Below are 12,917 nucleotides of genomic sequence, written 5' to 3' on the forward strand. Positions count from 1 at the left end.
TCACTACTATGAGATCCAGGTTTGATGCAGATTTCAAATATTTTCTATTGTAAAGTAAAATTTAGAGGACCTTGCAGCTCAAAGATCCACTTTCTAACGATGCAGTTAAAAGCTTTTAATCATAAGTAAATTGACCTTTGAGTTTATTATTATCACTTGATCATACTGTCCCACAGATCAAGAATGATCCATGCTCAGGCCATAAATAACTATTTTCCAACCAAATCTGAAAATCAAACAACTTTGACTTTTATTCAATCCATGTAAGGACATCAGAGATGCATTTTGAAACAAACAAGAACATGGTCTTAATCCAGTGCAGTTAAGATAAGACTTTTTTTTCAACTGTCAGCTGGTTCATAAATCTTTCACCTCCATGTGAGATAAGGCCTCAACTTACTCCTCAGACTGTAGTGACTCGCATGACCAGCTCTCGTGTGCTGTTGCTGGGTTGGCTGCGAGCCTCCGGCTGCCTCAGGTGGCTGAGGAGGTGGAGGATGTTGTAGGGACAGTGTTGGTCTGGCACTGCGCTGCCGCTGTTGGGGTCCACATGTGTTCCCAGTCCTCCTGCGGCCGTCACCACAGTTGTAGAAGTGGAGCCGGCGGCTGTGGAGGCTACCACCATCAGTGAGGAGGTGGAAGTGGACACTCCTACCCCAGTCTGATAGCCCTGGCTGGGCTGAGACAGAGTCCTGTCCACAGTGGCATCCTTCAGGTCATCGCTGTCCATAGACTTATCATAGTTCAGGACCTTCCACTGCTGGTTCACGGCCTGCCAGCGGTGGAAGATACGGAACACAGAAGGTCCCTCGTGGACAATTAGTGCTGTGGAGATCAGAGCATCAAACAGACAATGTCAGTGTCTGGCAGCAGTCTTAATGACGCCACAAAGTGATATATATCTCTGCAGTGGTAGATTCACTGTGTTAAAGCCTGCAGAGAGTATTAGCTGAGGGAGTACCAGAACAAAACAACTCATCTTTAAAGTACTGCACCATAACCCACAGATAAGATCTTTATTTCTTAGAAAAACTGTAGACACGGCACAACTTGTGACACAGTGATACTCACCATTTTTGGATTTAGGTTAGCCAAAGTGATGCTTGTGTTCTCTGAGGTTGTTCGATAACAACTTATCACAGTTTAAAATTACTTATTGATTTGTGGTCACTGAACTGCATATATGAAAAATTGAAATCAATCTGTAACAACAGATTTTTTTTTTGAGTATTCAGTATTTATTTCATTTTAAAGTCGTGTAGAAGGAAATACAGAATGTGTGGTTTTTATTGTATTATATAATCACTATAATATATTTTCATAGGAGAAGTTATACTCATTTAACACTTAATGTCCTTATATCTGCTTACAACTATTTTATAAGTAATTTATTATCTATTTGTCTTAATACAGCAACAATTATACTGCAATGCTAAATAGGTGTGGTTGAAATAAGTGTTACCACTGTATCTTGAAGCTGTATTCATTATAGAGCTAACAGATTTCAATTATTTTATTTCAGTTATATTGTCCTCTGACATGAGAGTTTCATAAGGCTTACGTATTGCAGCAACTAAAGTGAGAGCAGTCTGCCAAACATGGACATGAATAAATCCTAACCTCCTCTATATACAGCACACAGAGTATATTGATAAAATCCTGTTTCTCTTCCGCTTTAACTTTGTGAACAACTGAAAGTCAGGCCTTAAAATCTGCCAGGTGACAAGTTAATCTGTGTAAAGTGTAGAGTTAATGACTCCACAGTCAATCCTCGCCGCCAAACCGGAGACAATCGATCTCCTCTTCCTCTCATTGTGCTGTCTGCAACAGAGGCAGTTAAGAGTTTTCTTAATGTGAGATGCCATCACACAGTCATCGACAAGGGCCCTCGGGCTCTAGAGGACAGCAGGCTTAAAGTGGATGCTACAAGTTTCAATTTGGACACCCACAAAAATTCAGAAGATGGTTAAGTACGCTTCAATGCTAATTTTTTTCTTTTGTGTTATATCAGTTCAGAAAGCTTGAAGTTTGTCCGACTTTGGCGCAGCAGCTTTTATTATAGAGTGACAGGCATTATAATGTATACAGTGAAGCTGCCAAAATTGAGTTTTGAACATTCAGCATTCATATTTAATTAGAGTTAATTAACGTAAGCTTTCACACAGCATCTCATCACGTTTAATATAGTGGCTGTAATATTACAAAACTAATAATAAAGATCGAATGATGATTAATAATGAACCAAAATACAAGTGTCCATGCACTCAATAACGATTTGAAGTTGTTGACTGTGGTATAGATTAATTCCATTAAATGTCAATAGTGTAAACTGTTCATGGCATTCACAATAATTTGTGCACAGCCGGCAGGTATAATTATTGACTCTGCTGAAGAGCTATGACATTATGTTTGCTTTTCCCAGTTGAATGCATAATGTACCTCTGTGACCAGACATGACACACTCAATACTATTCCCAGTGGTAAAAAGCACAAACTCATTCGAAGAAGAAGCATGAACCTTAATTTAAGTAGATAAATAAATAAACCAGTGTCAAATGTAACATCTCACCGATGCAGACGACATCCATGAAGCCGTACATGCCGTAGCAGATCTGGAAAAGCAGATCTTGTCGCTGCCAGCGGGCCGATGGGCTGAAAGATGACCACACCAGCCAGGAAATACTGGCCATCAGGAACAGGGAGCCCAAGATGGCTGCTGCTATCTGCACTTTCTCTATCACTGTCAGGGAGATGGCCTGCCACTGCAAGAAGACAGTCCTCAGTGATGCTTAGTTCTTAGTTCTTATTTCACTTTTAACTTTACTGAATACTGAATTGGGAAACACTTTATGGACAGGGGGTAGAAGAACACACAAAGATATGTATCAACAAGATAAAGACACCATTATTGAACACAATCATCAATTGAAAAGATTAAAACATGCTCATTATAAGTTAATCAGGCTGATGGCTGGATTTCCAAACTATGCCACCAAACCATAAGCATCAAAGTTCAGGGCATTCTACAGCTGACTATTGGCAAAGTACAGTGGCAGAGAGAGCTCAACGCAGAGCAACTTAAGGAAACATCTTCATTAATTTTCACAAAAAATACGCACAATACACAAAGGTGATGAGCCCGGCTGGGATTTTTGAAATAAATAACAACACATAACATCACTGCCAAGTAGCCGATGTAAAAAAAAGAAAATCAGAAAGCATTGAACAACAAGCGTGTCACTTTTTAGTGTCCCCTGGAAACACTTCCGTTGTCATTTGTGCTACTTGCAGCGCATTTCCATATTTGGTTGTGTTGTGTATATTTGCAGCAGATGTGTTACCAACTTGAAGATGTTTTCTTAGTTTTTTTTTTTTGTATTTTGTCTATTTATATGTGTTTTCTTAAACTGCAGTGCGTTGACCTCTGCATGGGTTGTCCACTCTGTGTCCTATCATATCACCAGAGTCTAAACCTGAGAGAGAGAGTTCCTGCTGCAATCATTCTGTTCTAAGCAGCTCTGTTTAATTCAAAAACATTCATTTTTATTTGAATTCTTCAGTTTATGATCACAGCAGAACTACGGCCGCAGCAAAGACAGTGTGATTCCTACAATGGTGTTTTTGCAGTTTCATTCTATCCAGATCTTAATATGTAAATCAAAAATGCATGAATGAATGAGTCCCATAGGAGAAGGGGCAAGGGGCTGTCTCCCTCTTTCCCCCATATACACCAACAAATTCTCCTAATGAGAAGGCAAAACACACATTTCAGTTCTCAGTGTTTTGAGTTTTTCATCTGACTGTTTACTTGCCACTGTCTCCTAGTTTCAAGAAGGTACAATAACTTCTTCATAAACAAACTATATTTTCACATTGTTCATTGTGGGAACTGTTGGGTTTCTTTCTATTATTTTCTAAAGTCTCGATATTATCGTGTAAAGTTCCTTGAGATAATGTATGTTATGATTTGGCGCTATTCAAATAAAATTGAATAGAATTGAATTGAACTGAATAAAATCTTGGCTTCTCATTTAGCTCTTTCCCTTTTAAATTTCTACAGCGCTGTCCATTACGCCCAAGGCTCACCTGCAGTGGGTTCTTGGTGCTGATGGCAATGACCTGATATTTGTAGTAGCATAGCTCACAGGCCCAGGACCCTCTCTCACTGATCCATTTGATGAGGCAGGGCTGGTGAGTGCAGCGTACTGACCCGCTGCACCGACATGGGCTCAGCAGCTCCCCCTGCAGGAAAGAAGCAGAGCCAATCAGTACTAGCACACCAGGACGAGCATTTGAAACAATTTAGTTAATTTAAATGTATGGATATGTTATACGTTTCACATTTTTACTGTCAGTGGATATGTTGCTTGGACAGTGTGTGCTGCTGCTGCTGCTGCTGGTGAAACAGGAATGTACCTCACTACCTGAGCTGAGCTTTGATGTCAATGTAAAGAAAAAAAAATGTCTAGTGTTGATGAAATCTGGGTTAGATTTTCAGTATAAGCACACAAAATTCAATGAAATACTGCAGACTACAAAAAAAAATAAATAAAACTGCTAGAATGTTATGCTTCATAATACTGGACTGTAGCCTAAGAGCAGGATACTGTGAGTAGTGATTTGTTATTCAGAGGAAATATCTGCCTACAGCAATCATTGACCATCTGACAATCCTTGGTTTTCTCATTTTATTTACCCCCTGCAGATAAACTTTTTAGATGCAATATACTACAGGTTACACTATACACACACTCATATTTCTTTGCAGTTCTTTGTGCTGGCTTATTGATTCTTGATTTTCTCTGAGCTTTGCATGCACATTCATGCATGCACACACAGTGAAATGAAAGCTTTGCCTTACACCTTGTTAACAGACAAAATTCTTGATTACTGGAACTATTGAAAAGTGGAGGATTAGTCACTGAATCTTCTGTCAAAGAGCAAACCCCACCAAAGCTGCAAAGTACTGCACTATAAGAACACTGTTACTGCAGCCCTTACACTGAATGTCACGAATATCATATACATATTCTTTTGTAGCTGCATACAGATTGTGTCAATTTCAGACCAATTTCAAATGTCAAAGAAACCCTTCCTTCTCCGCTTGCGCCTCATCTTTATTAAAGAGAAAATATAAAACTTAAAATCTTGTGTCTAGGTGTTTTCTAGCATTCATCAGTCAATTTCAAACAAGAGCCAACATTTGATACAGTTATTGTAGAAGATATGGTTGGTTGACATGACTTGTTATCTTATACAGACACTAACTATCAGTCAGTCAGTCAGTCATTCAGTCATTCAGTCAGGGTGTTAGAATAACTGAGGGCATTTCAAAACCCTTCTTTCTCCCTGGTGAAGAGCTATGAATGGTTGATTTCACTGAAAAAAAAATAGTGATGGTTTTATTGTGTGTTTAATCTCTAGGAGGCAGTAGCCCAGGGCTGCGGTTGAAAAAAAAAAAAAAAAAAAAAAAAATCTCCTTTTGTAATCACTTTTCCTTGACCTCAATGGAAAATGTCAAAGAAAGATGTGAAGGAGAATTCATAAAGGCTTAGGAAAAAAAAAACACAGTGTTGTATGCAACTGCATTTAGCCTACACTAGGCTTTTTTTTTTTATAACACATCCAAAATAAATACAGTGACAAACTCAATGGTGTAGGCCTACAATTTAAGAAAGGTTTCCTGCCCAAAACACAATCACACACACACAATCTCACTAAGAAATACATATGGTTTATACATATGGTTCATTTATCCATCAATTACTCATAGGTGGTAACAACAAAATAGATAAAGAAATAGAATATGTTATTTTCTTATAATGATGATATTGTTGGCTAGAATTTCAATATGCCTGTTCTTCAGCTCAGCCAGTCATACAAGGATTTCTATAAGTTTTGGATCATGTCAGTATAAAATAGGTGCTTTGTTGTCTTTACATTTATGTGGGTCTGCTATGGTGAAACTACAATGGTGCGTCGCTTTAAGTGTTGTGGGACAGCACTACTTCCTGTGTACCCCATTGTAAAGGAGAGCAGATAGGAAGCATTGAGGCAAGCTCAGATTTTAGAGAATTCGACAAGCTCTTATCATGGCTGACACTTAGATACTTCCGGGTCATTTCACTCAGTTAGGAACCTTCCTCAGAAAAAAAGTCACTTGAAGGGGATTTGAAGAGGTAGTTGAAGCAGCTGAAAGAAAACCAGACCTTCATTTCAGCACCTCAAGGTTATTGGAGTAAGAGTCTATTTTTGAGAAGCATTTGAACAGGACAATAACATCAATTTGCTCAGTATGCTCAGTGGTCAACAACAGTAGTAGACTTGTGTAGTCTTGAACCATGTGACTATTTAGCACAGCATTAATGAAAAGAAGCTTATCACTGCTGTCTCGTGAACGATCTGAGATTAGGCATCCTTATGTGTAACTTGACCAACATGTGTTTTCAACTTATCAATGCATTTTGCCTTTGCCTCTATGCCTTGAGAGGACTCTGAAATCAGCTACAGTGCAAATACAAAACAGTGATATGTGCTCAGCCATTTTCTTAACCGGCCATTATTCTTAAACTGCATTCTGCCTGAAGAACAAAGGAGAGATTTATAATCTCTCACCCTGGACTCCAAGCTCATTAAAATACATTAGAAGTCTTGTCATACTGAATATAGATGATGACCCAAAATGTGTAGGCTTTACATCCTTTTTAGATCGTGACCTGCAGTTTACTTACTTGGATCTATAAAATTCAAAACAGGACCTTCATGTATAGATGTTTTAATCTTAATGGGACTAAACAAAAAACATTTCGTGAACAGAAAATTAAATTAGCCAACCCCTTCTGCTGCAAGACAGCTCTCAACCTCTCTAAGCTTAGGCATTTAGTATTTAGTATTCCCTGTCTACCATGAAAATGGCACAGAGATTGTAGCAAGAAACGCAAAGTGCAGTGAGTTTCCAAATTATTTCTCCACGGTGTCATTGTGCTGACATCTCTGACAGACGGAGCAGTACCCTGGTTGAGGAAAAGGGAGGGAAGAGCAGGGAGATAGAGGAGAAAAGGCCCATCTACAGATGGCCAGGGTGGGAGTGTATTGGCAGGAGCACCAGAACACTTCTGCCGTGTCCAGTGGGACTCAGACCGCTCACTGTGAGTGGCCTGATCACAGCCAAGAGCTGAAACCTAGATCACTCCAGTACAACTGAGGCTGGAGAGGGAGCAAGAGAAACTGATAACCAATGTGGCATTACAGCCCACGCATACAGAAAGTGATAAAGAAATATGTCCTTTTGTTGATAAAACAGCTATAATTATTGAGAAAAAACAGCACACGACAAATGTATTAAAAAGATGATAAATGTGATAGCTTTGGTCATGTTAATCCATTTCTCTGTGTTAAATTATCCCAAAACCACCTCAGGGCACCCAATTTTCTCCTTATAAAATTGGATCCACTCCCAACGTATATAATGACATGAAGCTACATTAGAGATGGCTATTCACATTTCTTAGGGGTCTGGAATCAATGCAAGTGAACTCTATTAACTCTAGGCGAAGGGAAATTGTGGTATAATAAACTAGCTCCCACAGAAACTGAATGAAAGCAATTTTTACAATAGCCAATGACATTCAGGCCACAAGCCTTTCTTTAATAAGTACCTGCAATACTGCAGTCATCTGAAAAACAGCTTCATATGCGCATTTTAACTATATTCAACAAGTTAGAGGGAAAAAAAAGATCAATTGCTGAAATATCAATTTGAAGGTCATATAATTTCAAATTTATTTACCTATAATGACTGATCATAAAACATATACTGGGGGACATTCCACTTATTGCTTATTTTACAGGAACCATTAGGCCTCCAGTGACAGTTAATGGACCTTATAAAGTAACTGCATAAAAGACCAACCAGGGTTTATAATTTAAATTTATGAATTCACTGCTCCTTTCTATAGACTTAAGAAAAGACAAAAAAAATTCATGGGCTTATATAACTTGTTTATATCTCATTCCCAACAAATGGCAGAGGAGCCATCCTACATGTGATGGAGTACAGAAAGCACAGTGCCTTGCCACTGTGGGGCCATATAGAAAGAATGATGCTAACTTGACCCCTCAAGGCTTCTCATTGTGCCACAGACAAACACACTCTGCAAGTGCATTATCTGTGTTATGATTTAGGAGGGAAAGCTGACATTTTTTCTAAGCAGCAGGGACTCCCATATTCTCAACATGCAGCTGTTGAGTGAGGGTAGGGCAGTAGCAGCATTAGCCCCAAAGGCCACTTCAATGTAATAGTGCATGACACTTCAGGAAAAGATCACTCACTCACAGAAATATTCTGTGACTTTTCTTTGTATATTACTTTTTAAATATCCCTTTTATCCCGTTTGTGCACTACATGACTACGTCCTGAAAATGATCTGAAGATAAAAAATATAGAGAAATTGCTTATTCTTTGAACGCAGAGGTTGAAATAAAGTCTCGATTCAAGCTTGAATAAAGCAAAAGCTCCATGCAAGCAAGCTGCAGTTCCCTGTAAAGCTTATCACTGACCTTTACCGAAACAGAACTGGTAACTTGATTGAAATATGTCTCAAGTTAGCTATATATATAAAAAATCTGATGAATAACCTGAGGTATTGAGGTAAAAGACATGAATTTATGTTATTATTGGCTTAGCTGTTCATTTTACTACACATTGTTTGTGTCTGTCTAGAGATGTAAATTAACTCCAACAGTAGTCTGGGTTAAAGAGTTGGTTATGATTTTATTTTTCAAGTCTATCTTAATCAAAAAAAAAAAGAAAAAAAGCCATATGCCTATATATACATTGAGTATAAATAGTATAGAAAATATGCACCTGATTTGGCTTAGACACTGCTGAAGGGATTGTGTCATGGCAAGGAAAGAGAAGAGGAATAGTTAAGACAACCAATAATTCTTTAAATGTACATTTGGGAATATGAGTATCATACTGAGACAGATTTGGAAATAAAGATGGGAACCTATCCTTAAAAAGAGTGGGACTTTGTTTATGAATCATGAACCTCAAAGAAAATGGCACCAAAAACACTGACATGAATTTGATTACACAGACTTATTACATTGTTTGGTGTCATATTACATCAAAATACAAGCATTTTTTGAAATTGTTGACTTTGTCAGACACAAGGCCCTTTTCTAGTAGTATGCTTGAGGAGAGCTATGTCTCTTTCTCCCTTCTTTACTCTGTCTTGAGTATCTCAGCCTTGGGGATGGAAGTGTTTTGAGGGTAGATTGTCAGATCAGATACTGGCTACCTTGGTCTATGTGACATGCTGGAGGCTAAGGGAGAATAGAGGATAACTAATGTCCCCACTGCCTGTATCACACAGTGACACAGTCCACTCATCGCTCTTTTCAAATGGAGCCTCATTCTCCTTATACCCATTTACACCTCAGCAGATCCATATCTGGACTTCACCCAAACCAACAGCAAGAGACGACAGGGAGAGGAAGGCCGGTGATAGATAAGAACTTGCATAATGATAGGATGGCATGAAATCAAATGCTATTGACTAGCTGCAATGTCTCCAGGAAGCATTGATGAGATGAGCTGGAGGAGACCATGGGAAATACTGCGAATTCTGAGAGCGGTACTTTGTATGCACTGCAGAGTGTGCTGACTATCTGTGGAGTTTTGAGAAAAAAAAAAAACAAGGATGAAGCCTTGTCTTCCAATCTCATAACTAGACCCCATGTCAGTAATAATTACAAAGTCTGAGAGCAGAGGTGGAAAGATGCACAGAATTGCTGTTGGAGTAATTAGTTGATGAAACATAGAGAGATTATAGGCCATACACAGTGCAATGACCATGAAATGATACACTGAATCTGCTGCTTGGGTAAAGCGAAGGCAACTGTGAGTGCAGACTGCCGGATATAAAGTTATGTTCTACACCTCAGTTGTCTTGCCTCACATTTTCTTTTATAACCTCCCTTCCTCCATTGCAATTGGCGAGGTGTGACATATTTGTCAATGTGGTCTCAAAGGCTCTGTCAAACAGTGTAACTAATGTCTGCAAATCGTTAAGTGCCTGCTTCTGTGTTATAATTTAATGTTATTTATTGCGGCACACCCTAGTCATCTTTGTTCACATTTCTCCTCTCCTGATTGATGTAGTGTGACATTATCATCAATATGGCCCAAAAAGCGAAGGCATGCAGTGTGATTAACTTTAAGGTGCTTCCCTTCTGTTCTGTGCACATAATTATTATTTTTTGCTTTTTCCAGGTAGTGCAGCAGAGTGAGAGGTATTATTTGATTTTTTCATGCATGTAATGATTCAATATGAATTCACAGTGTTTGGATATAATGAGTTGTTACTACATTTCTGTGTATCCTCCACACTTGTCAACCACGGAGACAAGGTCTTTCATTATCCTCCCACTGCTAGCTATGGCTGTCTTTTCAAGCCACGCAAGGGGATGAGAGCAGGATGCAGTGGGATCCTTGCTCAGAGGGTTCTCCAGCTGTTTGGCCGCCTTAACAAGAAACATGCAGTGGATGCTCTCAGTGGAAAATAAGCTTGACCAGTAAAGCCTGCATATGGGGGGGGGGACGCTGGAATTTACCAGATATTTCTTATGTGCACAGAACAGAAGGGAATGAGAGCAGGATGCAGTGGGATCCTTGCTCAGAGGGTTCTCCAGCTGTTTGGCCGCCTTAAGAAGAAACATGGAGTGGATGCTCTCACTGGAAAAGAAGCTTGACCAGTAAAGCCTGCAATATAGGGGGGGGGGGGGGTCCTAGATCTAAATGTACAACATTGCCATCAGCTGGTAATTTGTTACCCTATGGTCTTTGTGAGGGGGGTGGGGTGGGGGTGGGGGTAGTTGGAGAGTTCATTCAAACCAAACTCAACACCAACAGATTTTCAGATTAACCTAGAGAAATGCATGGGAGAGTAGACTAAATGATTAATGGGTTGGATGAATACTTCCTATGACATAAATATTTTATTGTAACATTTTGAGGACCATTTTTCATTGACTTACATGTTCTGGTCCCTGGAAGCAGATCCTGCACACGGGCGTCCTGAAGCCACTTTCCGTGTAGCTGGTGAGGGAGAACCTCTCCTCCAGTTTGCCCTTTGAGCAATCATCAGAGGAGCTGCTGCAGCCGCGCAGGGCCGCCGACAGCTCTGCAGCATCAACCCAGCCCGCCACCGGTCGCTCTCCGCCCGGTGGCCCGGTGGCTCCTGCCGCAGGTAAGGCAGTCCGGTCCTCTGCTTGCTGGTGGCTCCGCGTTAACGTGTTGTTGTTGTCGGGGACGGTGACGCCTGTCTCATGGCTTTCCGTAGTTTGGCCGCTCATGGGGGTCAGCGGAGGCAGCGGTGTCGGCGGTGCCGGTGGCCCGAGAAGGAGCACCCTCAGGTCACCGAGCAAGACGCAACAGCGGCTCTTCAGCATGCCCTGGCTGCGCAGCATCAAGCTGTCTCCGGCCAGAAACTCACAGCACCATGCAAAGGTGCTGGAAGAAAACAGCTTTTACAGTATGTGTCCCCGTCATAAGCAAACACTTCTTCATATGTGGTGAGATGGGATAGCGTGTGCAGGGGTGCGTTTTCCAGCGTGTGTTGGGGTTTAAAGAACCCTTTTAGTTTTCTTATGTTTTAACTGAATGCCTTTTATTGTCTTCCCACGAGGATGTAAATCCAAAAGGCAAATAAATCCCATCGATGCAAACAAGTGTCTGAAGCCATTAAGTTCAATAAATGGAACAGCTAAAAGAGGAAAGTCAAATGTTAGATTGATAGGAATATGCATCCAAGTAATAAGGCTATGGCCCGTTCACTCAGTGTCCACTGTCATTTCATGGCCTTAATAGTCTGCCTGCTCTGTACAACATAAACTATCTAGACAAGCTTCTCCCTCCAGATTCACGAGTGCAGAAACCAAGAATCAAATCTGCCTTTTGGTACAATTGACTGAAATAGACTATAAAACGAAATGTCAGCGTTCAATCTTAAAATTCAAATATTCCAACAACAATCAAAGCCAAATTTTTAAATTAGCAGAGCTCAGATTACTGTCGACGTCTTGTAAGGCTTTCAAGGCAAATCAAGTCAGTCGATGGCGTGCCATGTTAGGAAGCGAAATCTGTCTTACCTGGCGAACTACACCGTTTTCTAACGACTCACAGTTTCAGGATTTTTTTTCTTCGCAGAATTCCAGACAGACTGCAGGTCCCTGGCAAGTCTGAGCGAAGCTTACATCCCCAAATTATGGAATTCCCATGTCCGAGGAACAAAGCCGATGGGTTTACATCCCTCGGTTAAAAATCCAACACGATTGTCGGACTGTCCTGCTCTGGGTGAAAGCATCCGTAGCCCCGGATCCTCCTGCGATCATTGGCTGCTGAATCGGTGCTGCAGCTTCAGCACCATGATTCCTGGGACAGCTCCCAGACGCCACACGTCACCACCGCACAGTGATGCAAGCAGCCAACTCATTACTACAACTGTGGACTGAGACAAATACACAAGGAATTGGTTGATTGCCTGTTGTAGGTCAGACATCCATCATTATAGAGGGACACGTTTAGTTTAAGGTGTCATTAATGTTTTTTTCCCCCTCTTTTTTTTCCAAAGGATGAGATGTTTAGCCTTTCATCATTCAGACAGACAGCAGAAAATAGAATAAAAAAGTTGTAGCCGTTATTATCAATAATAGAGCAATTCAATTATCAGGCAACACAAGGCAAACACAAATTATTCAGCTCCACCAAATGGTGTCCTTTTGCTCAACACAAATTTTAGATAAGTTGAAAGTGGCTGAAAGCTTGAAAATATTCATGTCTAAAGGAGAAAAACGCAGGCTAGATTCAATTTAGATAGCCACCAAAAATTTTTGTCAACATAAAAAAAGAA

The 12,917-nt window shown here is 40.2% G+C and overlaps 1 protein-coding gene across 1 annotated transcript; it reads right to left on the bottom strand.

Annotated features, from left to right (window-relative positions):
- Window positions 1–205: 205 nt before the first annotated feature.
- Window positions 206–12,396, bottom strand: march4 (membrane associated ring-CH-type finger 4). The gene is made up of 5 exons (XM_022740170.1): window positions 12,157–12,396; window positions 11,044–11,771; window positions 4,087–4,242; window positions 2,570–2,762; window positions 206–825 (listed from the first exon to the last, which is right to left on the bottom strand). Exons 2-5 carry the CDS (start codon window positions 11,473–11,475, stop codon window positions 404–406), a joined length of 1,203 nt encoding a protein of 400 aa, XP_022595891.1. The 5' UTR covers window positions 11,476–11,771; window positions 12,157–12,396; the 3' UTR covers window positions 206–403.
- Between the last annotated feature and the right edge of the window lie 521 nt (window positions 12,397–12,917).

Source organism: Seriola dumerili, unplaced genomic scaffold (assembly GCF_002260705.1).
Source record: "Seriola dumerili isolate Sdu_G_001 unplaced genomic scaffold, Sdu_1.0 BDQW01000052.1, whole genome shotgun sequence".
Taxonomy (NCBI): Eukaryota; Metazoa; Chordata; class Actinopteri; order Carangiformes; family Carangidae; genus Seriola; species Seriola dumerili.

Coding starts and splice junctions, on each gene's coding strand:
- march4 (XM_022740170.1), bottom strand. CDS start 11,475: ATGCTGCGCAGCCAGGGCATGCTGAAGAGCCGCTGTTGCGTCTTGCTC. Junction 4,243..11,043: donor GCTTCCAGGGACCAGAACAT/GTAAGTCAATGA, acceptor TCTTTCCTGCAG/GGGGAGCTGCTGAGCCCATG. Junction 826..2,569: donor CATGGATGTCGTCTGCATCG/GTGAGATGTTAC, acceptor TGATCTCCACAG/CACTAATTGTCCACGAGGGA.